Source organism: Xenopus tropicalis, chromosome 6 (assembly GCF_000004195.4).
Source record: "Xenopus tropicalis strain Nigerian chromosome 6, UCB_Xtro_10.0, whole genome shotgun sequence".
Lineage (NCBI taxonomy): Eukaryota > Metazoa > Chordata > Amphibia > Anura > Pipidae > Xenopus > Xenopus tropicalis.
In genome coordinates this window covers 6,981,436-7,009,435 of record NC_030682.2, presented here as the reverse complement: position 1 = coordinate 7,009,435, position 28,000 = coordinate 6,981,436, and the positions used below count along the sequence as shown (strand labels likewise).

Genomic DNA, 28,000 nt, shown 5'->3' with positions numbered 1-28,000 from the left:
AGGAATTGGAAAGCGTGGTTGTGCTTGTCAGACATGTCTGCCTTCGGCCGCTAGTTACTTAGTTGAACTAATACCTGTACCCACAGTTACTACTGATAATAATAATAATAATAAGCACATTTAATGGTGAGTTATTGCGCCTCAAACTGCTTCACTGACGCGGAAGCCGTACTCCTGCCGCGAAACCATCTCCATGACAACCAGGTGTGGCGGGTTCCTGGCGGCCTAGTGTCCTGTAGCGACAGTGAGAGAAGAGCGGGGATTGGAGGATGTTTCCCGAGCTGAACAGCCTGCTGGGAGCCGGCACTGATACAGTGGAACGGGTAATAGCGCCCCCTATGTACCCCAACATTCCCCTGTGTAGGGTATTGTGCCCCTATGTACCCCAACATTCCCCTGTGTAGGGTATTGTGCCCCTATGTACCCCAACATTCCCCTGTGTAGGGTATTGTGCCCCTATGTACCCCAACATTCCCCTGTGTAGGGTAATAGCGCCCCCTATGTACCCCAACATTCCCCTGTGTAGGGTATTGTGCCCCTATGTACCCCAACATTCCCCTGTGTAGGGTAATAGCGCCCCCTATGTACCCCAACATTCCCCTGTGTAGAGTATTGTGCCCCATGTACCCCAACATTCCCCTGTGTAGGGTATTGTGCCACTATGTACCCCAACATTCCCCTGTGTAGGGTATTGTGCCCCCTATGTACCCCAACATTCCCCTGTGTAGGGTATTGTGCCCCTATGTACCCCAACATTCCCCTGTGTAGAGTATTGTGCCCCATGTACCCCAACATTCCCCTGTGTAGGGTATTGTGCCCCATGTACCCCAACATTCCCCTGTGTAGGGTATTGTGCCACTATGTACCCCAACATTCCCCTGTGTAGGGTAATAGCGCCCCCTATGTACCCCAACATTCCCCTGTGTAGGGTATTGTGCCCCCTATGTACCCCAACATTCCCCTGTGTAGGGTATTGTGCCCCTATGTACCCCAACATTCCCCTGTGTAGGGTAATAGCGCCCCCTATGTACCCCAACATTCCCCTGTGTAGGGTATTGTGCCCCCTATGTACCCCAACATTCCCCTGTGTAGGGTAATAGCGCCCCCTATGTACCCCAACATTCCCCTGTGTAGGGTAATAGCGCCCCCTATGTACCCCAACATTCCCCTGTGTAGGGTATTGTGCCCCTATGTACCCCAACATTCCCCTGTGTAGGGTAATAGCGCCCCCTATGTACCCCAACATTCCCCTGTGTAGGGTATTGTGCCCCTATGTACCCCAACATTCCCCTGTGTAGGGTAATAGCGCCCCCTATGTACCCCAACATTCCCCTGTGTAGGGTAATAGCGCCCCCTATGTACCCCAACATTCCCCTGTGTAGGGTATTGTGCCCCTATGTACCCCAACATTCCCTGTGTAGGGTAATAGCGCCCCCTATGTACCCCAACATTCCCCTGTGTAGGGTAATAGCGCCCCCTATGTACCCCAACATTCCCCTGTGTAGGGTATTGTGCCCCCTATGTACCCCAACATTCCCCTGTGTAGGGTATTGTGCCCCTATGTACCCCAACATTCCCCTGTGTAGGGTATTGTGCCCCTATGTACCCCAACATTCCCCTGTGTAGGGTATTGTGCCCCTATGTACCCCAACATTCCCCTGTGTAGGGTAATAGCGCCCCCTATGTACCCCAACATTCCCCTGTGTAGGTATTGTGCCCCTATGTACCCCAACATTCCCCTGTGTAGGGTAATAGCGCCCCCTATGTACCCCAACATTCCCCTGTGTAGGGTAATAGCGCCCCCTATGTACCCCAACATTCCCCTGTGTAGGGTATTGTGCCCCTATGTACCCCAACATTCCCCTGTGTAGGGTAATAGCGCCCCTATGTACCCCAACATTCCCCTGTGTAGGGTAATAGCGCCCCCTATGTACCCAACATTCCCCTGTGTAGGGTAATAGCGCCCCCTATGTACCCCAACATTCCCCTGTGTAGGGTAATAGCGCCCCCTATGTACCCCAACATTCCCCTGTGTAGGGTAATAGCGCCCCCTATGTACCCCAACATTCCCCTGTGTGGGTATAGCGCCCCCTATGTACCCCAACATTCCCCTGTGTAGGGTATTGTGCCCCCTATGTACCCCAACATTCCCCTGTGTAGGGTATTGTGCCCCTATGTACCCCAACATTTCCCCTGTGTAGGGTATTGTGCCCCTATGTACCCCAACATTCCCCTGTGTAGGGTATTGTGCCCCTATGTACCCCAACATTCCCCTGTGTAGGGTAATAGCGCCCCCTATGTACCCCAACATTCCCCTGTGTAGGGTATTGTGCCCCTATGTACCCCAACATTCCCCTGTGTAGGGTAATAGCGCCCCCTATGTACCCCAACATTCCCCTGTGTAGGGTAATAGCGCCCCCTATGTACCCCAACATTCCCCTGTGTAGGGTATTGTGCCCCCTATGTACCCCAACATTCCCCTGTGTAGGGTATTGTGCCCCTATGTACCCCAACATTCCCCTGTGTAGGGTATTGTGCCCCTATGTACCCCAACATTCCCCTGTGTAGGGTATTGTGCCCCTATGTACCCCAACATTCCCCTGTGTAGGGTAATAGCGCCCCCTATGTACCCCAACATTCCCCTGTGTAGGGTATTGTGCCCCTATGTACCCCAACATTCCCCTGTGTAGGGTAATAGCGCCCCCTATGTACCCCACATTCCCCTGTGTAGGGTAATAGCGCCCCCTATGTACCCCAACATTCCCTGTGTAGGGTATTGTGCCCCTATGTACCCCAACATTCCCCTGTGTAGGGTAATAGCGCCCCTATGTACCCCAACATTCCCCTGTGTAGGGTAATAGCGCCCCCCTATGTACCCCAACATTCCCCTGTGTAGGGTAATAGCGCCCCCTATGTACCCCAACATTCCCCTGTGTAGGGTAATAGCGCCCCCTATGTACCCCAACATTCCCCTGTGTAGGGTAATAGCGCCCCCTATGTACCCCAACATTCCCCTGTGTAGGGTAATAGCGCCCCCTATGTACCCCAACATTCCCCTGTGTAGGGTATTGTGCCCCCTATGTACCCCAACATTCCCCTGTGTAGGGTATTGTGCCCCTATGTACCCCAACATTCCCCTGTGTAGGGTATTGTGCCCCTATGTACCCCAACATTCCCCTGTGTAGGGTATTGTGCCCCTATGTACCCCAACATTCCCCTGTGTAGGGTAATAGCGCCCCCTATGTACCCCAACATTCCCCTGTGTAGGGTATTGTGCCCCTATGTACCCCAACATTCCCCTGTGTAGGGTAATAGCGCCCCCTATGTACCCCAACATTCCCCTGTGTAGGGTATTGTGCCCCTATGTACCCCAACATTCCCCTGTGTAGGGTAATAGCGCCCCCTATGTACCCCAACATTCCCCTGTGTAGGGTAATAGCGCCCCCTATGTACCCCAACATTCCCCTGTGTAGGGTATTGTGCCCCCTATGTACCCCAACATTCCCCTGTGTAGGGTATTGTGCCCCTATGTACCCCAACATTCCCCTGTGTAGGGTATTGTGCCCCTATGTACCCCAACATTCCCCTGTGTAGGGTATTGTGCCCCTATGTACCCCAACATTCCCCTGTGTAGGGTAATAGCGCCCCCTATGTACCCCCAACATTCCCCTGTGTAGGGTATTGTGCCCCTATGTACCCCAACATTCCCCTGTGTAGGGTAATAGCGCCCCCTATGTACCCCAACATTCCCCTGTGTAGGGTAATAGCGCCCCCTATGTACCCCAACATTCCCCTGTGTAGGGTATTGTGCCCCTATGTACCCCAACATTCCCCTGTGTAGGGTAATAGCGCCCCTATGTACCCCAACATTCCCCTGTGTAGGGTAATAGCGCCCCCTATGTACCCCAACATTCCCCTGTGTAGGGTAATAGCGCCCCCTATGTACCCCAACATTCCCCTGTGTAGGGTAATAGCGCCCCCTATGTACCCCAACATTCCCCTGTGTAGGGTAATAGCGCCCCCTATGTACCCCAACATTCCCCTGTGTAGGGTAATAGCGCCCCCTATGTACCCCAACATTCCCCTGTGTAGGGTATTGTGCCCCCTATGTACCCCAACATTCCCCTGTGTAGGGTATTGTGCCCCTATGTACCCCAACATTCCCCTGTGTAGGGTATTGTGCCCCTATGTACCCCAACATTCCCCTGTGTAGGGTATTGTGCCCCTATGTACCCCAACATTCCCCTGTGTAGGGTAATAGCGCCCCCTATGTACCCCAACATTCCCCTGTGTAGGGTATTGTGCCCCTATGTACCCCAACATTCCCCTGTGTAGGGTATTGTGCCCCTATGTACCCCAACATTCCCCTGTGTAGGGTATTGTGCCCCTATGTACCCCAACATTCCCCTGTGTAGGGTATTGTGCCCCTATGTACCCCAACATTCCCCTGTGTAGGGTATTGTGCCCCTATGTACCCCAACATTCCCCTGTGTAGGGTAATAGCGCCCCCTATGTACCCCAACATTCCCCTGTGTAGGGTATTGTGCCCCCTATGTACCCCAACATTCCCCTGTGTAGGGTATTGTGCCCCTATGTACCCCAACATTCCCCTGTGTAGGGTATTGTGCCCCCTATGTACCCCAACATTCCCCTGTGTAGGGTATTGTCCCCCTATGTACCCCAACATTCCCCTGTGTAGGGTATTGTGCCCCTATGTACCCCAACATTCCCCTGTGTAGGGTATTGTGCCCCTATGTACCCCAACATTCCCCTGTGTAGGGTTATAGCGCCCCCTATGTACCCCAACATTCCCCTGTGTAGGGTATTGTGCCCCTATGTACCCCAACATTCCCCTGTGTAGGGTATTGTGCCCCTATGTACCCCAACATTCCCCTGTGTAGGGTATTGTGCCCCTATGTACCCCAACATTCCCCTGTGTAGGGTAATAGCGCCCCCTATGTACCCCAACATTTCCCCTGTGTAGGGTATTGTGCCCCTATGTACCCCAACATTCCCTGTGTAGGGTATTTTGCCCCCTATGTACCCCAACATTCCCCTGTGTAGGGTAATAGCGCCCCTATGTACCCCAAGATTCCCCTGTGTAGGGTATTGTGCCCCTATGTACCCCAACATTCCCCTGTGTAGGGTATTGTGCCCCTATGTACCCCAACATTCCCCTGTGTAGGGTATTGTGCCCCTATGTACCCCAACATTCCCCTGTGTAGGGTAATAGCGCCCCTATGTACCCCAACATTCCCCTGTGTAGGGTATTGTGCCCCTATGTACCCCAACATTCCCCTGTGTAGGGTATTGTGCCCCTATGTACCCCAACATTCCCCTGTGTAGGGTATTGTGCCCCTATGTACCCCAACATTCCCCTGTGTAGGGTATTGTGCCCCCTATGTACCCCAACATTCCCCTGTGTAGGGTATTGTGCCCCTATGTACCCCAACATTCCCCTGTGTAGGGTATTGTGCCCCTATGTACCCCAACATTCCCCTGTGTAGGGTATTGTGCCCCTATGTACCCCAACATTCCCCTGTGTAGGGTATTGTGCCCCTATGTACCCCAACATTCCCTGTGTAGGGTATTGTGCCCCTATGTACCCCAACATTCCCCTGTGTAGGGTATTGTGCCCCTATGTACCCCAACATTCCCCTGTGTAGGGTATTGTGCCCCATGTACCCCAACATTCCCCTGTGTAGGGTATTGTGCCCCTATGTACCCCAACATTCCCCTGTGTAGGGTAATAGCGCCCCCTATGTACCCCAACATTCCCCTGTGTAGGGTATTGTGCCCCTATGTACCCCAACATTCCCCTGTGTAGGGTATTGTGCCCCCTATGTACCCCAACATTCCCCTGTGTAGGGTAATAGCGCCCCTATGTACCCCAACATTCCCCTGTGTAGGGTATTGTGCCCCTATGTACCCCAACATTCCCCTGTGTAGGGTATTGTGCCCCTATGTACCCCAACATTCCCCTGTGTAGGGTATTGTGCCCCTAGTACCCCAACATTCCCCTGTGTAGGGTAATAGCGCCCCTATGTACCCCAACATTCCCCTGTGTAGGGTATTGTGCCCCTATGTACCCCAACATTCCCGCTGTGTAGGGTATTGTGCCCCTATGTACCCCAACATTCCCCTGTGTAGGGTATTGTGCCCCCTATGTACCCCAACATTCCCCTGTGTAGGGTATTGTGCCCCTATGTACCCCAACATTCCCCTGTGTAGGGTATTGTGCCCCTATGTACCCCAACATTCCCCTGTGTAGGGTATTTGTGCCCCATGTTACCCCAAACATTCCCCTGTGTAGGGTATTGTGCCCCTATGTACCCCAACATTCCCCTGTGTAGGGTATTGTGCCCCCTATGTACCCCAACATTCCCCCTGTGTAGGGTAATAGCGCCCCCTATGTACCCCAACATTCCCCTGTGTAGGGTAATAGCGCCCCCTATGTACCCCAACATTCCCCTGTGTAGGGTATTGTGCCCCTATGTACCCCAACATTTCCCCTGTGTAGGGTATTGTGCCCCTATGTACCCCAACATTCCCCTGTGTAGGGTATTGTGCCCTATGTACCCCAACTTTCCCTGTGTAGGGTATTGCCCCCTATGTACCCCAACATTCCCCTGTGTAGGGTATTGTGCCCCTATGTACCCCAACATTCCCCTGTGTAGGGTATTGTGCCCTATGTACCGCAACATTCCCCTGTGTAGGGTATTGTGCCCCTATGTACCCCAACATTCCCCTGTGTAGGGTATTGTGCCCCCTATGTACCCCAACATTCCCCTGTGTAGGGTATTGTGCCCCTATGTACCCCAACATTTCCCCTGTGTAGGGTAATAGCGCCCCCCTATGTACCCCAACATTCCCCTGTGTAGGGGTAATAGCGCCCCCTATGTACCCCAACATTCCCCTGTGTAGGGTAATAGCGCCCCCTATGTACCCCAACATTCCCCTGTGTAGGGTAATAGCGCCCCTATGTACCCCAACATTCCCCTGTGTAGGGTAATAGCGCCCCCTATGTACCCCAACATTCCCCTGTGTAGGGTATTGTGCCCCCTATGTACCCCAACATTCCCCTGTGAAGGGTATTGTGCCCCCTATGTACCCCAACATTCCCCTGTGTAGGGTATTGTGCCCCCTATGTACCCCAAGATTCCCCTGTGTAGGGTATTGTGCCCCTATGTACCCCAACATTCCCCTGTGTAGGGTATTGTGCCCCCTATGTACCCCAACATTCCCCTGTGTAGGGTATTGTGCCCCTATGTACCCCAACATTCCCCTGTGTAGGGTATTGTGCCCCTATGTACCCCAACATTCCCCTGTGTAGGGTAATAGCGCCCCCTATGTACCCCAACATTCCCCTGTGTAGGGTATTGTGCCCCTGTGTACCCCAACATTCCCCTGTGTAGGGTATTGTGCCCCTGTGTACCCCAACATTCCCCTATGTACCCCAACATTCCCCTGTGTAGGGTAATAGCGCCCCCTATGTACCCCAACATTCCCCTGTGTAGGGTAATAGCGCCCCCTATGTACCCCCAACATTCCCCTGTGTAGGGTAATAGCGCCCCCTATGTACCCCAACATTCCCTGTGTAGGGTAATAGCGCCCCCTATGTACCCCAACATTCCCCTGTGTAGGGTAATAGCGCCCCCTATGTACCCCAACATTCCCCTGTGTAGGGTATTGTGCCCCCTATGTACCCCAACATTCCCCTGTGTAGGGTATTGTGCCCCTATGTACCCCAACATTCCCCTGTGTAGGGTATTGTGCCCCTATGTACCCCAACATTCCCCTGTGTAGGGTATTGTGCCCCTATGTACCCCAACATTCCCCTGTGTAGGGTAATAGCGCCCCCTATGTACCCCAACATTCCCCTGTGTAGGGTATTGTGCCCCTATGTACCCCAACATTCCCCTGTGTAGGGTAATAGCGCCCCCTATGTACCCCAACATTCCCCTGTGTAGGGTATTGTGCCCCTATGTACCCCAACATTCCCCTGTGTAGGGTAATAGCGCCCCTATGTACCCCAACATTCCCCTGTGTAGGGTAATAGCGCCCCCTATGTACCCCAACATTCCCCTGTGTAGGGTATTGTGCCCCCTATGTACCCCAACATTCCCCTGTGTAGGGTATTGTGCCCCTATGTACCCCAACATTCCCTGTGTAGGGTATTGTGCCCCTATGTACCCCAACATTCCCCTGTGTAGGGTATTGTGCCCTATGTACCCCAACATTCCCCTGTGTAGGGTAATAGCGCCCCCTATGTACCCCAACATTCCCCTGTGTAGGGTATTGTGCCCCTATGTACCCCAACATTCCCCTGTGTAGGGTAATAGCGCCCCTATGTACCCCAACATTCCCCTGTGTAGGGTAATAGCGCCCCCTATGTACCCCAACATTCCCCTGTGTAGGGTATTGTGCCCCTATGTACCCCAACATTCCCCTGTGTAGGGTAATAGCGCCCCTATGTACCCCAACATTCCCTGTGTAGGGTAATAGCGCCCCCTATGTACCCCAACATTCCCCTGTGTAGGGTAATAGCGCCCCCTATGTACCCCAACATTCCCTGTGTAGGGTAATAGCGCCCCCTATGTACCCCAACATTCCCCTGTGTAGGGTAATAGCGCCCCCTATGTACCCCAACATTCCCCTGTGTAGGGTAATAGCGCCCCCTATGTACCCCAACATTCCCCTGTGTAGGGTATTGTGCCCCCTATGTACCCCAACATTCCCCTGTGTAGGGTATTGTGCCCCTATGTACCCCAACATTCCCCTGTGTAGGGTATTGTGCCCCTATGTACCCCAACATTCCCCTGTGTAGGGTATTGTGCCCCTATGTACCCCAACATTCCCCTGTGTAGGGGTAATAGCGCCCCCTATGTTACCCCAACATTCCCCTGTGTAGGGTATTGTGCCCCTATGTACCCCAACATTCCCCTGTGTAGGGTATTGTGCCCCTATGTACCCCAAACATTCCCCTGTGTAGGGTATTGTGCCCCTATGTACCCCAACATTCCCCTGTGTAGGGTATTGTGCCCCTATGTACCCCAACATTCCCCTGTGTAGGGTATTGTGCCCCTATGTACCCCAACATTCCCCTGTGTAGGGTAATAGCGCCCCCTATGTACCCCAACATTCCCCTGTGTAGGGTATTGTGCCCCCTATGTACCCCAACATTCCCCTGTGTAGGGTATTGTGCCCCTATGTACCCCAACATTCCCCTGTGTAGGGTATTGTGCCCCCTATGTACCCAACATTCCCCTGTGTAGGGTATTGTCCCCCTATGTACCCCAACATTCCCCTGTGTAGGGTATTGTGCCCCTATGTACCCCAACATTCCCCTGTGTAGGGTATTGTGCCCCTATGTACCCCAACATTCCCCTGTGTAGGGTTATAGCGCCCCCTATGTACCCCAACATTCCCCTGTGTAGGGTATTGTGCCCCTATGTACCCCAACATTCCCCTGTGTAGGGTATTGTGCCCCTATGTACCCCAACATTCCCCTGTGTAGGGTATTGTGCCCCTATGTACCCCAACATTCCCCTGTGTAGGGTAATAGCGCCCCCTATGTACCCCAACATTCCCCTGTGTAGGGTATTGTGCCCCTATGTACCCCAACATTCCCCTGTGTAGGGTATTTTGCCCCCTATGTACCCCAACATTCCCTGTGTAGGGTAATAGCGCCCCTATGTACCCCAAGATTCCCCTGTGTAGGGTATTGTGCCCCTATGTACCCCAACATTCCCCTGTGTAGGGTATTGTGCCCCTATGTACCCCAACATTCCCCTGTGTAGGGTATTGTGCCCCTATGTACCCCAACATTCCCCTGTGTAGGGTAATAGCGCCCCTATGTACCCCAACATTCCCCTGTGTAGGGTATTGTGCCCCTATGTACCCCAACATTCCCCTGTGTAGGGTATTGTGCCCCTATGTACCCCAACATTCCCCTGTGTAGGGTATTGTGCCCCTATGTACCCAACATTCCCCTGTGTAGGGTATTGTGCCCCCTATGTACCCCAACATTCCCCTGTGTAGGGTATTGTGCCCCTATGTACCCCAACATTCCCCTGTGTAGGGTATTGTGCCCCTATGTACCCCAACATTCCCCTGTGTAGGGTATTGTGCCCCTATGTACCCCAACATTCCCCTGTGTAGGGTATTGTGCCCTATGTACCCCAACATTCCCCTGTGTAGGGTATTGTGCCCCTATGTACCCCAACATTTCCCTGTGTAGGTATTGTGCCCCTATGTACCCCAACATTCCCCTGTGTAGGGTATTGTGCCCCATGTACCCCAACATTCCCCTGTGTAGGGTATTGTGCCCCTATGTACCCCAACATTCCCCTGTGATAGGGTAATAGCGCCCCCTATGTACCCCAACATTCCCCTGTGTAGGGTATTGTGCCCCTATGTACCCCAACATTCCCCTGTGTAGGGTATTGTGCCCCCTATGTACCCCAACATTCCCCTGTGTAGGGTAATAGCGCCCCTATGTACCCCAACATTCCCCTGTGAGGGTATTGTGCCCCTATGTACCCCAACATTCCCCTGTGTAGGGTATTGTGCCCCTATGTACCCCAACATTCCCCTGTGTAGGGTATTGTGCCCCTATTACCCCAACATTCCCCTGTGTAGGGTAATAGCGCCCCTATGTACCCCAACATTCCCCTGTGTAGGGTATTGTGCCCCTATGTACCCCAACATTCCCCTGTGTAGGGTATTGTGCCCCTATGTACCCCAACATTCCCCTGTGTAGGGTATTGTGCCCCCTATGTACCCCAACATTCCCCTGTGTAGGGTATTGTGCCCCTATGTACCCCAACATTCCCCTGTGTAGGGTATTGTGCCCCTATGTACCCCAACATTCCCCTGTGTAGGGTATTGTGCCCCATGTACCCCAACATTCCCCTGTGTAGGTATTGTGCCCCTATGTACCCCAACATCCCCTGTGTAGGGTATTGTGCCCCCTATGTACCCCAACATTCCCCTGTGTAGGGTAATAGCGCCCCCTATGTACCCCAACATTCCCCTGTGTAGGTAATAGCGCCCCTATGTACCCCAACATTCCCCTGTGTAGGGTATTGTGCCCCTATGCTACCCCAACATTCCCCTGTGTAGGGTATTGTGCCCCTATGTACCCCAACATTCCCCTGCTGTAGGGTATTGTGCCCTATGTACCCCAACTTTCCCCTGTGTAGGGTATTGTGCCCCCTATGTACCCCAACATTCCCCTGTGATAGGGTATTGTGCCCCTATGTACCCCAACATTCCCCTGTGTAGGGTAATAGCGCCCCCTATGTACCCCAAACATTCCCCTGTGTAGGGTATTGTGCCCCTATGTACCCCAACATTCCCCTGTGTAGGGTATTGTGCCCCTATGTACCCCAACATTCCCCTGTGTAGGGTATTGTGCCCCTATGTACCCCAACATTCCCCTGTGTAGGTATTGTGCCCCTATGTACCCCAACATTCCCCTGTGTAGGGTATTGTGCCCCTATGTACCCCAACATTCCCCTGTGTAGGGTATTGTTGCCCCTATGTACCCCAACATTCCCCTGTGTAGGGTATTGTGCCCCATGTACCCCAACATTCCCCTGTGTAGGGTATTGTGCCCCTATGTACCCCAACATTCCCCTGTGTAGGGTTGTGCCCCTATGTACCCCAACATCCCCTGTGTAGGGTAATAGCGCCCCCTATGTACCCCAACATTCCCCTGTGTAGGGTATTGTGCCCCTATGTACCCCAACATTCCCCTGTGTAGGGTATTGTGCCCCCTATGTACCCCAACATTCCCCTGTGTAGGGTAATAGCGCCCCTATGTACCCCAACATTCCCCTGTGTAGGGTATGTGCCCCTATGTACCCCAACATTCCCCTGTGTAGGGTATTGTGCCCCTATGTACCCCAACATTCCCCTGTGTAGGTATTGTGCCCCTATGTACCCCAACATTCCCCTGTGTAGGGTAATAGCGCCCCTATGTACCCCAACATTCCCCTGTGTAGGGTATTGTGCCCCTATGTACCCCAACATTCCCCTGTGTTAGGGTATTGTGCCCCTATGTACCCCAACATTCCCCTGTGTAGGGTATTGTGCCCCCTATGTACCCCAACATTCCCCTGTGTAGGGTATTGTGCCCCTATGTACCCCAACATTCCCCTGTGTAGGGTATTGTGCCCCTATGTACCCCAACATTCCCCTGTGTAGGTATTGTGCCCCATTGTACCCCAACATTCCCCTGTGTAGGGTATTGTGCCCCTATGTACCCCAACATTCCCCTGTGTAGGGTATTGTGCCCCCTATGTACCCCAACATTCCCCTGTGTAGGGTAATAGCGCCCCCTATGTACCCCAACATTCCCCTGTGTAGGGTAATAGCGCCCCTATGTACCCCAACATTCCCCTGTGTAGGGTATTGTGCCCCTATGTACCCCAACATTCCCTGTGTAGGGTATTGTGCCCTATGTACCCCAACATTCCCCTGTGTAGGGTATTGTGCCCTATGTACCCCAACTTTCCCCTGTGTAGGGTATTGTGCCCCCCTATGTACCCCAAACATTCCCCTGTGTAGGGTATTGTGCCCCTATGTACCCCAACATTCCCCTGTGTAGGGTATTGTGCCCTATGTACCGCAACATTCCCCTGTGTAGGGTATTGTGCCCCTATGTACCCCAACATTCCCCTGTGTAGGGTATTGTGCCCCCTATGTACCCCAACATTCCCCTGTGTTAGGGTATTGTGCCCCTATGTACCCCAACATTCCCCTGTGTAGGGTAATAGCGCCCCCTATGTACCCCAACATTCCCCTGTGTAGGGTAATAGCGCCCCCTATGTACCCCAACATTCCCCTGTGTAGGGTAATAGCGCCCCCTATGTACCCCAACATTCCCCTGTGTAGGGTAATAGCGCCCCCTATGTACCCCAACATTCCCCTGTGTAGGGTAATAGCGCCCCCTATGTACCCCAACATTCCCCTGTGTAGGGTATTGTGCCCCCTATGTACCCCAACATTCCCCTGTGAAGGGTATTGTGCCCCCTATGTACCCCAACATTCCCCTGTGTAGGGTATTGTGCCCCCTATGTACCCCAACATTCCCCTGTGGTAGGGTATTGTGCCCCTATGTACCCCAACATTCCCTGTGTAGGGTATTGTGCCCCCTATGTACCCCAACATTCCCCTGTGTAGGGTATTGTGCCCCTATGTACCCCAACATTCCCCTGTGTAGGGTATTGTGCCCCTATGTACCCCAACATTCCCCTGTGTAGGGTAATAGCGCCCCCTATGTACCCCAACATTCCCCTGTGTAGGGTATTGTGCCCCTGTGTACCCCAACATTCCCCTGTGTAGGGTATTGTGCCCCTGTGTACCCCAACATTCCCCTGTGTAGGGTAATAGCGCCCCCTATGTACCCCAACATTCCCCTGTGTAGGGTATTGTGCCCCTATGTACCCCAACATTCCCCTGTGTAGGGTAATAGCGCCCCCTATGTACCCCAACATTCCCCTGTGTAGGGTAATAGCGCCCCCTATGTACCCCAACATTCCCCTGTGTAGGGTATTGTGCCCCTATGTACCCCCAACATTCCCCTGTGTAGGGTAATAGCGCCCCCTATGTACCCCAACATTCCCCTGTGTAGGGTAATAGCGCCCCCTATGTACCCCAACATTCCCTGTGTAGGGTATTGTGCCCCTATGTACCCCAACATTCCCCTGTGTAGGGTAATAGCGCCCCCTATGTACCCCAACATTCCCCTGTGTAGGGTAATAGCGCCCCCTATGTACCCCAACATTCCCCTGTGTAGGGTATTGTGCCCCCTATGTACCCCAACATTCCCCTGTGTAGGGTATTGTGCCCCTATGTACCCCAACATCCCCTGTGTAGGGTATTGTGCCCCTATGTACCCCAACATTCCCCTGTGTTAGGGTATTGTGCCCCTATGTACCCCAACATTCCCCTGTGTAGGGTAATAGCGCCCCCTATGTACCCCAACATTCCCCTGTGTAGGGTATTGTGCCCCTATGTACCCCAACATTCCCCTGTGTAGGGTAATAGCGCCCCCTATGTACCCCAACATTCCCTGTGTAGGGTATTGTGCCCCTATGTACCCCAACATTCCCCTGTGTAGGGTAATAGCGCCCCTATGTACCCCACATTCCCCTGTGTAGGGTAATAGCGCCCCCTATGACCCCAACATTCCCCTGTGTAGGGTAATAGCGCCCCCTATGTACCCCAACATTCCCCTGTGTAGGGTAATAGCGCCCCCTATGTACCCCAACATTCCCCTGTGTAGGGTAATAGCGCCCCCTATGTACCCCAACATTCCCCTGTGTAGGTATAGCCGCCCCCTATGTACCCAACAATTCCCCTGTGTAGGGTATTGTGCCCCCTATGTACCCCAACATTCCCCTGTGTAGGGTATTGTGCCCCTATGTACCCCAACATTCCCCTGTGTAGGGTATTGTGCCCCTATGTACCCCAACATTCCCCTGTGTAGGGTATTGTGCCCCTATGTACCCCAACATTCCCCTGTGTAGGGTAATAGCGCCCCCCTATGTACCCCAACATTCCCCTGTGTAGGGTATTGTGCCCCTATGTACCCCCAACATTCCCCTGTGTAGGGTAATAGCGCCCCCTATGTACCCCAACATTCCCCTGTGTAGGGTAATAGCGCCCCTATGTACCCCAACATTCCCCTGTGTAGGGTATTGTGCCCCCTATGTACCCCAACATTCCCCTGTGTAGGGTATTGTGCCCCTGTGTACCCCAACATTCCCCTGTGTAGGGTATTGTGCCCCTGTGTACCCCAACATTCCCCTGCTGTAGGGTAATAGCGCCCCCTATGTACCCCAACATTCCCCTGTGTAGGGTATTGTGCCCCTATGTACCCCAACATTCCCCTGTGTAGGGTAATAGCGCCCCCTATGTACCCCAACATTCCCCTGTGTAGGGTAATAGCGCCCCCTATGTACCCCAACATTCCCCTGTGTAGGGTATTGTGCCCCCTATGTACCCCAACATTCCCCTGTGTAGGGTATTGTGCCCCTATGTACCCCAACATTCCCCTGTGTAGGGTATTGTGCCCCTATGTACCCCAACATTCCCCTGTGTAGGGTATTGTGCCCCTATGTACCCCAACATTCCCCTGTGTAGGGTAATAGCGCCCCCTATGTACCCCAACATTCCCCTGTGTAGGGTATTGTGCCCCTATGTACCCCAACATTCCCCTGTGTAGGGTAATAGCGCCCCCCTATGTACCCCAACATTCCCCCTGTGTAGGGTATTGTGCCCCTATGTACCCCAACATTCCCCTGTGTAGGGTAATAGCGCCCCTATGTACCCCAACATTCCCCTGTGTAGGGTAATAGCGCCCCCTATGTACCCCAACATTCCCCTGTGTAGGGTAATAGCGCCCCCTATGTACCCCAACATTCCCCTGTGTAGGGTAATAGCGCCCCCTATGTACCCCAACATTCCCCTGTGTAGGGTTAATAGCGCCCCCTATGTACCCCAACATTCCCCTGTGTAGGGTAATAGCGCCCCCTATGTACCCCAACATTCCCCTGTGTAGGGTATTGTGCCCCCTATGTACCCCAACATTCCCCTGTGTAGGGTATTGTGCCCCTATGTACCCCACATTCCCCTGTGTAGGGTATTGTGCCCCTATGTACCCCAACATTCCCCTGTGTAGGGTATTGTGCCCCTATGTACCCCAACATTCCCCTGTGTAGGGTAATAGCGCCCCCTATGTACCCCAACATTCCCCTGTGTAGGGTATTGTGCCCCTATGTACCCCAACATTCCCCTGTGTAGGGTAATAGCGCCCCCTATGTACCCCAACATTCCCCTGTGTTAGGGTTAATAGCGCCCCCTATGTACCCCAACTTCCCCTGTGTAGGGTATTGTGCCCCCTATGTACCCCAACATCCCCTGTGTAGGGTATTGTGCCCCTATGTACCCCAACATTCCCCTGTGTAGGGTATTGTGCCCCTATGTACCCCAACATTCCCCTGTGTAGGGTATTGTGCCCCTATGTACCCCAACTTCCCCTGTGTAGGGTAATAGCGCCCCCTATTGTACCCCAACATTCCCCTGTGTAGGGTATTGTGCCCCTATTACCCCAACATTCCCCTGTGTAGGGTAATAGCGCCCCCTATGTACCCCAACATTCCCCTGTGTAGGGTAATTAGCGCCCCCTATGTACCCCAACATTCCCCTGTGTAGGTGGGTCCAATCTGGGATGCCCCCTATGTACCCCAACATTCCCCTGTGTAGGGTAATAGCGCCCCTATGTACCCCAACATTCCCCTGTGTAGGGTAATAGCGCCCCCTATGTACCCCAACATTCCCCTGTGTAGGGTAATAGCGCCCCCTATGTACCCCAACATTCCCCTGTGTAGGGTAATAGCGCCCCTATGTACCCCCAACATTCCCCTGTGTAGGGTAATAGCGCCCCCTATGTACCCCAACATTCCCCTGTGTAGGGTATTGTGCCCCCTATGTACCCCACATTCCCCTGTGTAGGGTATTGTGCCCCTATGTACCCCAACATTCCCCTGTGTAGGGTATTGTGCCCCTATGTACCCCAACATTCCCCTGTGTAGGGTAATAGCGCCCCCTATGTACCCCAACATTCCCCTGTGTAGGGTATTGTGCCCCTATGTACCCCAACATTCCCCTGTGTAGGGTAATAGCGCCCCCTATGTACCCCAACATTCCCCTGTGTAGGGTATTGTGCCCCCTATGTACCCCAACATTCCCCTGTGTAGGGTATTGTGCCCCTATGTACCCCAACATTCCCCTGTGTAGGGTAATTAGCGCCCCCTATGTACCCCAACATTCCCCTGTGTAGGGTATTGTGCCCCTATGTACCCCAACATTCCCCTGTGTAGGGTAATAGCGCCCCCTATGTACCCCAACATTCCCCTGTGTAGGGTATTGTGCCCCTATGTACCCCAACATTCCCCTGTGTAGGGTAATAGCGCCCCCTATGTACCCCAAACATTCCCCTGTGTAGGGTATTGTGCCCCTATGTACCCCAAACATTCCCCTGTGTAGGGTAATAGCGCCCCCTATGTACCCCAACATTCCCCTGTGTAGGGTAATAGCGCCCCCTATGTACCCCAACATTCCCCTGTGTAGGGTATTGTGCCCCCTATGTACCCCAACATTCCCCTGTGTAGGTATTGTGCCCCTATGTACCCCAACATTCCCCTGTGTAGGGTATTGTGCCCCTATGTACCCCAACATTCCCCTGTGTAGGGTATTGTGCCCCTATGTACCCCAACATTCCCCTGTGTAGGGTAATAGCGCCCCCTATGTACCCCAACATTCCCCTGTGTAGGGTATTGTGCCCCTATGTACCCCAACATTCCCCTGTGTAGGGTAATAGCGCCCCCTATGTACCCCAACATTCCCCTGTGTAGGGTAATAGCGCCCCCTATGTACCCCAACATTCCCCTGTGTAGGGTATTGTGCCCCTATGTACCCCAACATTCCCCTGTGTAGGGTAATAGCGCCCCTATGTACCCCAACATTCCCCTGTGTAGGGTAATAGCGCCCCCTATGTACCCCAACATTCCCCTGTGTAGGGTATAGCGCCCCCTATGTACCCCCAACATTCCCCTGTGTAGGGTATAGCGCCCCCTATGTACCCCAACATTCCCCTGTGTAGGGTAATAGCGCCCCCTATGTACCCCAACATTCCCCTGTGTAGGGTAATAGCGCCCCCTATGTACCCCAACATTCCCCTGTGTAGGGTATTGTGCCCCCTATGTACCCCAACATTCCCCTGTGTAGGGTATTGTGCCCCTATGTACCCCAACATTCCCCTGTGTAGGGTATTGTGCCCCTATGTACCCCAACATTCCCCTGTGTAGGGTATTGTGCCCCTATGTACCCCAACATTCCCCTGTGTAGGGTAATAGCGCCCCCTATGTACCCCAACATTCCCCTGTGTAGGGTATTGTGCCCCTATGTACCCCAACATTCCCCTGTGTAGGGTTGATTGTGCCCCTATGTACCCCAACATTCCCCTGTGTAGGGTATTGTGCCCCTATGTACCCCAACATTCCCCTGTGTAGGGTATTGTGCCCCTATGTACCCCAACATTCCCCTGTGTAGGGTATTGTGCCCCTATGTACCCCAACATTCCCCTGTGTAGGGTAATAGCGCCCCCTATGTACCCCAACATTCCCCTGTGTAGGGTATTTGTGCCCCCTATGTACCCCAACATTCCCCTGTGTAGGGTATTGTGCCCCTATGTACCCCAACATTCCCCTGTGTAGGGTATTGTGCCCCCTATGTACCCCAACATTCCCCTGTGTAGGGTATTGTCCCCCTATGTACCCCAACATTCCCCTGTGTAGGGTATTGTGCCCCTATGTACCCCAACATTCCCCTGTGTAGGGTATTGTGCCCCCTATGTACCCCAACATTCCCCTGTGTAGGGTATAGCGCCCCCTATGTACCCCAACATTCCCCTGTGTAGGGTATTGTGCCCCTATGTACCCCAACATTCCCCTGTGTAGGGTAATTGTGCCCCTATGTACCCCAACATTCCCCTGTGTAGGGTATTGTGCCCCTATGTACCCCAACATTCCCCTGTGTAGGGTAATAGCGCCCCCTATGTACCCCAACATTCCCCTGTGTAGGGTATTGTGCCCCTATGTACCCCAACATTCCCCTGTGTAGGGTATTTTGCCCCCTATGTACCCCAACATTCCCCTGTGTAGGGTAATAGCGCCCCTATGTACCCCAAGATTCCCCTGTGTAGGGTATTGTGCCCCTATGTACCCCAACATTCCCCTGTGTAGGGTATTGTGCCCCCTATGTACCCCAACATTCCCCTGTGTAGGGTATTGTGCCCCTATGTACCCCAACATTCCCCTGTGTAGGGTAATAGCGCCCCTATGTACCCCAACATTCCCCTGTGTAGGGTATTGTGCCCCTATGTACCCCAACATTCCCCTGTGTAGGGTATTGTGCCCCTATGTACCCCAACATTCCCCTGTGTAGGGTATTGTGCCCCTATGTACCCCAACATTCCCCTGTGTAGGGTATTGTGCCCCCCTATGTACCCCCAACATTCCCCTGTGTAGGGTATTGTGCCCCTATGTACCCCAACATTCCCCTGTGTAGGGTATTGTGCCCCTATGTACCCCAACATTCCCCTGTGTAGGGTATTGTGCCCCTATGTACCCCAACATTCCCCTGTGTAGGGTATTGTGCCCCTATGTACCCCAACATTCCCCTGTGTAGGGTATTGTGCCCCTATGTACCCCAACATTCCCCTGTGTAGGGTATTGTGCCCCTATGTACCCCAACATTCCCCTGTGTAGGGTATTGTGCCCCATGTACCCCAACATTCCCCTGTGTTAGGGTATTGTGCCCCTATGTACCCCAACATTCCCCTGTGTAGGGTAATAGCGCCCCCTATGTACCCCAACATTCCCCTGTGTAGGGTATTGTGCCCCTATGTACCCCAACATTCCCCTGTGTAGGGTATTGTGCCCCCTATGTACCCCAACATTCCCCTGTGTAGGGTAATAGCGCCCCTATGTACCCCAACATTCCCCTGTGTAGGGTATTGTGCCCCTATGTACCCCAACATTCCCCTGTGTAGGGTATTGTGCCCCTATGTACCCCAACATTCCCCTGTGTAGGGTATTGTGCCCCTATGTACCCCAACATTCCCCTGTGTAGGGTAATAGCGCCCCTATGTACCCCAAACATTCCCCTGTGTAGGGTATTGTGCCCCTATGTACCCCAACATTCCCCTGTGTAGGGTATTGTGCCCCTATGTACCCCAACATTCCCCTGTGTAGGGTATTGTGCCCCCTATGTACCCCAACATTCCCCTGTGTAGGGTATTGTGCCCCTATGTACCCCAACATTCCCCTGTGTAGGGTATTTGTGCCCCTATGTACCCCAACATTCCCCTGTGTAGGGTATTGTGCCCCATGTACCCCAACATTTCCCTGTGTAGGGTATTGTGCCCCTATGTACCCCAACATTCCCCTGTGTTAGGGTATTGTGCCCCCTATGTACCCCAACATTCCCCTGTGTAGGGTAATAGCGCCCCCTATGTACCCCAACATTCCCCTGTGTAGGGTAATAGCGCCCCTATGTACCCCAACATTCCCCTGTGTAGGGTATTGTGCCCCTATGTACCCCAACATTCCCCTGTGTAGGGTATTGTGCCCCTATGTACCCCAACATTCCCCTGTGTAGGGTATTGTGCCCTATGTACCCCAACTTTCCCCTGTGTAGGGTATTGTGCCCCCTATGTACCCCAACATTCCCCTGTGTAGGGTATTGTGCCCCTATGTACCCCAACATTCCCCTGTGTAGGGTATTGTGCCCTATGTACCGCAACATTCCCCTGTGTAGGGTATTGTGCCCCTATGTACCCCAACATTCCCCTGTGTAGGGTATTGTGCCCCCTATGTACCCCAACATTCCCCTGTGTAGGGTATTGTGCCCCTATGTACCCCAACATTCCCCTGTGTAGGGTAATAGCGCCCCCTATGTACCCCAACATTCCCCTGTGTAGGGTAATAGCGCCCCCTATGTACCCCAACATTCCCCTGTGTAGGGGTAATAGCGCCCCCTATGTACCCCAACATTCCCCTGTGTAGGTAATAGCGCCCCCTATGTACCCCAACATTCCCCTGTGTAGGGTAATAGCGCCCCCTATGTACCCCAACATTCCCCTGTGTAGGGTATTGTGCCCCTATGTACCCCAACATTCCCCTGTGAAGGGTATTGTGCCCCTATGTACCCCAACATTCCCCTGTGTAGGGGTATTGTGCCCCCTATGTACCCCAACATTCCCCTGTGTAGGGTATTGTGCCCCCTATGTACCCCAACATTCCCCTGTGTAGGGTATTGTGCCCCCTATGTACCCCAACATTCCCCTGTGTAGGGTATTGTGCCCCCTATGTACCCCAACATTCCCCTGTGTAGGGTATTGTGCCCCTATGTACCCCAACATTCCCCTGTGTAGGGTATTGTGCCCCCTATGTACCCCAACATTCCCCTGTGTAGGGTATTGTGCCCCTGTGTACCCCAACATTCCCCTGTGTAGGGTATTGTGCCCCTGTGTACCCCAACATTCCCCTGTGTAGGGTATTGTGCCCCATGTACCCCAACATTCCCCTGTGTAGGGTATTGTGCCCCTGTGTACCCCAACATTCCCCTGTGTAGAGGGGAGAGTATTGTGCCCCATATACCCTACATAAAGGGAAGGCTGTGGGATGAGCATTGTCTCCCCAACACTCCCCAATATACAGAGAGAAACCCCTGGAATGTCGCCCAGGATCTGCCATATGCCTGTGACTGGCTACTAGCTGTGCTGGGCAACCTGTGGCCGTATTCCTGTGACTGGCTACTAGCTGTGCTGGGCAACCTGTGGCCGTATTCCTGTGACTGGCTACTAGCTGTGCTGGGCAACCTGTGGCCGTATGCCTGTGACTGGCTACTAGCTGTGCTGGGCAACCTGTGGCCGTATGCCTGTGACTGGCTACTAGCTGTGCTGGGCAACCTGTGGCCGTATGCCTGTGACTGGCTACTAGCTCTGCTGGGCAACCTGTGGCCATACGCCTGTGACTGGCTACTAGCTGTGCTGGGCAACCTGTGGCCATATGCCTGGGACTGGCTACTAGCTGTGCTGGGCAACCTGTGGCCATACGCCTGTGACTGGCTACTAGCTGTGCTGGGCAACCTGTGGCCATACGCCTGTGACTGGCTACTAGCTGTGCTGGGCAACCTGTGGCCATATGCCTGTGACTGGCTACTAGCTGTGCTGGGCAACCTGTGGCCGTATGCCTGTGACTGGCTACTAGCTGTGCTGGGCAACCTGTGGCCGTATGCCTGTGACTGGCTACTAGCTGTGCTGGGCAACCTGTGGCCGTATGCCTGTGACTGGCTACTAGCTGTGCTGGGCAACCTGTGGCCGTATGCCTGTGACTGGCTACTAGCTGTGCTGGGCAACCTGTGGCCATACGCCTGGGACTGGCTACTAGCTGTGCTGGGCAACCTGTGGCCATATGCCTGGGACTGGCTACTAGCTGTGCTGGGCAACCTGTGGCCATACGCCTGTGACTGGCTACTAGCTGTGCTGGGCAACCTGTGGCCATACGCCTGTGACTGGCTACTAGCTGTGCTGGGCAACCTGTGGCCATATGCCTGTGACTGGCTACTAGCTGTGCTGGGCAACCTGTGGCCGTATGCCTGTGACTGGCTACTAGCTGTGCTGGGCAACCTGTGGCCGTATGCCTGTGACTGGCTACTAGCTGTGCTGGGCAACCTGTGGCCGTATGCCTGTGACTGGCTACTAGCTGTGCTGGGCAACCTGTGGCCGTATGCCTGTGACTGGCTACTAGCTGTGCTGGGCAACCTGTGGCCATACGCCTGGGACTGGCTACTAGCTGTGCTGGGCAACCTGTGGCCATATGCCTGGGACTGGCTACTAGCTGTGCTGGGCAACCTGTGGCCATATGCCTGGGACTGGCTACTAGCTGTGCTGGGCAACCTGTGGCCATATGCCTGTGACTGGCTACTAGCTGTGCTGGGCAACCTGTGGCCGTATGCCTGTGACTGGCTACTAGCTGTGCTGGGCAACCTGTGGCCATATGCCTGTGACTGGCTACTAGCTGTGCTGGGCAACCTGTGGCCATATGCCTGTGACTGGCTACTAGCTGTGCTGGGCAACCTGTGGCCATATGCCTGTGACTGGCTACTAGCTGTGCTGGGCAACCTGTGGCCATATGCCTGTGACTGGCTACTAGCTGTGCTGGGCAACCTGTGGCCATATGCCTGTGACTGGCTACTAGCTGTGTCTGTAGAATACAGAATCCATTTCTTTCTATGAACTGAATCAAACATGATTATATTTCCCATTATTGCTGCACTTTGTATAATTCTGGCCTTATCTTTGCATCAGGGCAAATTTACTCTCCTCTGTGACTCCAAGACCGATGGGAGCTTCCTGGTCCATCACTTCCTGTCCTACTACCTGAGGGGTAAGTGCATTTCCTTCCCACTCTTCCAGCCCTACACACAGCCCTGAGCCACATGAGATTTATTCCCCGGATGGTTGAGCCCGGGGTGGGGGTATTGATCCCTGAGGGCAGGGCAGATTGCTGGAGCCTTGGCCCATAGGGGGGGCTGCTCACTGGGGGGCTGCTCACTGGGGGGCTGCTCACTGGGGGGCTGCTCACTGGGGGGCTGGGTACATCAGGGGTAACCGAGAATGAGGAGTGAAATGGAACTGTTACACACATAATGGAGACCCCCTGTTGCTCTTTTCACAGCGGGGTGCAGGGTGTGCTTTGTGGCCCTGGTGCAGTCATTCAGTCACTACAGCATCGTTGCCCAGAAGCTGGTAAGTACCCCTCGTATTTACTGCCCATACAGGGCTATTCTGCCCCAGCATCAGGGACCTAGAGCCCTATGGCTCCCCCAGCAGAAGCTGCACCCCAAGATATGGTTCTAATCATGCCTAAGTGGGGTGCCTGCTGGGGGTGCAGGTGTATGTAGCCCCCTGATGTTCCCTATCCCACCCTGCAGGGAGTGAACCTGAGCTCGGCTAAGGACGAGGGGCAACTGGTGTTCCTGGAAGGGCTGAGATCGTACACGGACTTGCTCTTTGGTGACAATCCGGAGGCAGAAGTAACCAACCCTCTCTGTTTCCTAAGGTACAGTCTGCAGACCCCCCCCTGTGCAACAGGATAATGCCCCCCCGGGCTGTGGGTAACCGATACACTCATATGTTACAGGGCAGGATCAGACCTGAAACCTTTATACAGCTTTGTTAGTGCTGCACTGGCGCCATCTGCTGGTCAGTCGTGGAAGTGTCCTGTGCTGATCCTGGATGATGTGAGTGTCCTGCTCAGTCTGGGGGTGCCCCCCCTGCAGCTGCTGGACTTCATGCATTACTGCAGGGCCACTGTGTGCACTCAGTACCAGGTGGGTGAGAGAGGGTGGCGGGGGCTTGTACTTCTGCCCCCAGCAGATTAAAGCTTCCTGGCCTGTGTGGCCCCTGGAGAGGGGGGCCACATTGATTTATTTGTATTTAGTTCCTTGTGGTTCATACAGTATAAGGCTTCACAAGGATCTGGAGTTTGGGAGACTTGTCAGGGAACCCCAGTACCAACGTAGGGCTACCGGCTCCCTGTGTCATTACTGCCTTTGTCTGATTGGGCCACTGTTTGACCCCCTAGGCTAGCAATCTGATAATAAAATGGGCAGACTTGTTGGTAAAAGGGAGTGCCACACTGATTGTTGCCCCCCACAGTATTTTTTAAACCTCAGGGATGCATTTGGTTTTAGCCCTGGCCGGGCTGAATTTGGCCCCATTGATGCCCAGTAAGGTACTACCACGTAGGCAGCCTGTGTAGGGGCACATACAGCACATTGCCCTGCTAGCCATAAGGTTGCCCTATTAGAATGCAGTGTAGCTAATGCTTAGGCTTTGTGATTAACCCTTTCCCCACACTGTGGTTTCCAGGGTAACGTGGTCTGCCTGCTGCATGGAGCGGAGGAGTCGGGGGATGAGGAGAAGGAGCTGCTGCGGAGGTCTCTGTCCCACCAGAGCCAAGTGATCCTGTGGGCGGAAGGGCTGAGCTCGGGGTTCTGTAAGGAGGTACATGGGCAGGTCAGTGTGGGCTCCTGTGTAATAATGTTCCTGCAAGGCATTGTGGGAGGAGAGTTCATTGCTGTGTATTAGACAAGTCGCCCCACTGGCAGCGTTAGTAGAGTGTGCCCCCCATGCCCAACATTAGGCAGCGTTAGTAGTGTGCCCCCCCCATGCCCAACATTAGGCAGCGTTAGTAGAGTGTGCCCCCCCCATGCCCAACATTAGGCAGCGTTAGTAGTGTGCCCCCCCCCATGCCCAACATTAGGCAGCGTTAGTAGAGTGTGCCCCCCCCATGCCCAACATTAGGCAGCGTTAGTAGAGTGTGCCCCCCCCATGCCCAACATTAGGCAGCGTTAGTAGTGTGCCCCCCCCATGCCCAACATTAGGCAGCGTTAGTAGAGTGTGCCCCCCCCATGCCCAACATTAGGCAGCGTTAGTAGAGTGTGCCCCCCCATGCCCAACATTAGGCAGCGTTAGTAGAGTGTGCCCCCCCATGCCCAACATTAGGCAGCGTTAGTAGAGTGTGCCCCCCCCATGCCCAACATTAGGCAGCGTTAGTAGTGTGCCCCCCCCATGCCCAACATTAGGCAGCGTTAGTAGAGTGTGCCCCCCCCATGCCCAACATTAGGCAGCGTTAGTAGTGTGCCCCCCCCATGCCCAACATTAGGCAGCGTTAGTAGAGTGTGCCCCCCCCATGCCCAACATTAGGCAGCGTTAGTAGAGTGTGCCCCCCCATGCCAAACATTAGGCAGCGTTAGTAGAGTGCCCCCCCCATGCCCAACATTAGGCAGCGTTAGTAGAGTGTGCCCCCCCATGCCCAACATTAGGCAGCGTTAGTAGAGTGCCCCCCCATGCCCAACATTAGGCAGCGTTAGTAGAGTGCCCCCCCATGCCCAACATTAGGCAGCGTTAGTAGAGTGTGCCCCCCCATGCCCAACATTAGGCAGCGTTAGTAGAGTGTGGCCCCCCCATGCCCAACATTAGGCAGCGTTAGTAGAGTGTGCCCCCCCATGCCAAACATTAGGCAGCGTTAGTAGAGTGTGCCCCCCCATGCCCAACATTAGGCAGCGTTAGTAGAGTGCCCCCCCCATGCCCAACATTAGGCAGCGTTAGTAGAGTGCCCCCCCATGCCCAACATTAGGCAGCGTTAGTAGAGTGCCCCCCCATGCCCAACATTAGGCAGCGTTAGTAGAGTGTGCCCCCCCCATGCCCAACATTAGGCAGCGTTAGTAGAGTGTGCCCCCCCATGCCCAACATTAGGCAGCGTTAGTAGAGTGTGCCCCCCCCATGCCCAACATTAGGCAGCGTTAGTAGAGTGTGCCCCCCCATGCCCAACATTAGGCAGCGTTAGTAGAGTGCCCCCCCATGCCCAACATTAGGCAGCGTTAGTAGAGTGCCCCCCCATGCCCAACATTAGGCAGCGTTAGTAGAGTGCCCCCCCATGCCCAACATTAGGCAGCGTTAGTAGAGTGTGCCCCCCCATGCCCAACATTAGGCAGCGTTAGTAGAGTGTGCCCCCCATGCCCAACATTAGGCAGCGTTAGTAGAGTGTGCCCCCCCCATGCCCAACATTAGGCAGCGTTAGTAGAGTGTGCCCCCCCATGCCCAACATTAGGCAGCGTTAGTAGTGTGTGCCCCCCCCCATGCCCAACATTAGGCAGCGTTAGTAGAGTGTGCCCCCCCATGCCCAACATTAGGCAGCGTTAGTAGAGTGTGCCCCCCCATGCCCAACATTAGGCAGCGTTAGTAGAGTGTGCCCCCCCATGCCCAACATTAGGCAGCGTTAGTAGAGTGTGCCCCCCCATGCCCAACATTAGGCAGCGTTAGTAGAGTGTGCCCTCCCCATGCCCAACATTAGGCAGCGTTAGTAGTGTGTGCCCCCCCCCATGCCCAACATTAGGCAGCGTTAGTAGAGTGTGCCCCCCCATGCCCAACATTAGGCAGCGTTAGTAGATTCTCAGGATTAACAGAATTTTGCTTTTGTCACGTTGCAGCTGAAGATTTTCAGGGGGGCCGTGTCCAGTGGGAAAAAACGGGGGCAAACCCAGCCGGAGATCTACCAGTACAAGATCCAGGACAAACACGTGACGTTTTTCGCCAGAGGGCTGTCGGCGGCTGTGCTCTGAGTGAGCCCCAAGGGCTGCTGGGATTGGGACTGTGCTGGCAGAGTGCTCCCCCTGCTGGTTATGTATGGTACGTGCCGTGTACATGTGTGTCCTGCTCCTATTGGCCTGGGTAGGGTCAGCTGACCCACAGCCACACAGTACAGATCCAGTTCTCTGCCTGCAGGAAGTGCAAGATAAATACACCCAGGCCTAGAGTGTCAGCCCCCGCGTACCGGCCAGGCCTTCCTTTCCTTTAGGCCCACTAGAGTGTCAGCCCCCGCGTACCGGCCAGGCCTTCCTTTCCTTTAGGCCCACTAGAGTGTCAGCCCCCGCGTACCGGCCAGGCCTTCCTTTCCTTTAGGCCCACTAGAGTGTCAGCCCCCGCGTACCGGCCAGGCCTTCCTTTCCTTTAGGCCCACTAGAGTGTCAGCCCCCGCGTACCGGCCAGGCCTTCCTTTCCTTTAGGCCCACTAGAGTGTCAGCCCCCGCGTACCGGCCAGGCCTTCCTTTCCTTTAGGCCCACTAGAGTGTCAGCCCCCGCGTACCGGCCAGGCCTTCCTTTCCTTTAGGCCCACTAGAGTGTCAGCCCCCGCGTACCGGCCAGGCCTTCCTTTCCTTTAGGCCCACTAGAGTGTCAGCCCCCGCGTACCGGCCAGGCCTTCCTTTCGGCCCACTAGAGTGTCAGCCCCCGCGTACCGGCCAGGCCTTCCTTTCGGCCCACTAGAGTGTCAGCCCCCGCGTACCGGCCAGGCCTTCCTTTCGGCCCACTAGAGTGTCAGCCCCCGCGTACCGGCCAGGCCTTCCTTTCCTTTAGGCCCACTAGAGTGTCAGCCCCCGCTTACCGGCCAGGCCTTCCTTTCGGCCCACTAGAGTGTCAGCCCCCCGCGTACCGGCCAGGCCTTCCTTTCCTTTAGGCCCACTAGAGTGTCAGCCCCCGCGTACCGGCCAGGCCTTCCTTTCCTTTAGGCCCCCGGCACCGGTCTGAGTGGGCAGTGTTACTAAATTCATACACTTTTGCCCTTGTTTTATAAAAATGCCCAGGTCACCCTAGTAGTTGGCTCTATCATGGTGGCACTGGAAGCCCATTGGCCGGCACCCACACTGAGGGGCTTATTTACAGTGTTGGTTAGATGCGAACTTGCATGTTACTACAAATACTATTTTGCTGAAAATGTATAATTTGTAATGTGTTTCTGAGCATTTGGGATTATTCCAACCTCCCTATAAACTATTTCACTAGACTTCCTTACTTTTT

General features: G+C 54.2%; 1 protein-coding gene across 2 annotated transcripts; it reads left to right on the top strand.

Annotated features, from left to right (window-relative positions):
* On the top strand, window positions 1–27,986 carry elp6 (elongator acetyltransferase complex subunit 6). Of its 2 annotated transcripts, NM_001007952.2 has the most exon segments (8): window positions 72–323; window positions 22,946–23,024; window positions 23,316–23,386; window positions 23,572–23,699; window positions 23,781–23,970; window positions 24,512–24,658; window positions 26,635–27,349; window positions 27,643–27,985. In NM_001007952.2, coding segments are annotated over 7 exon segments (801 nt in total). In that variant the 5' UTR covers window positions 72–269; the 3' UTR covers window positions 26,767–27,349; window positions 27,643–27,985.
* Window positions 27,987–28,000: the final 14 nt, after the last annotated feature.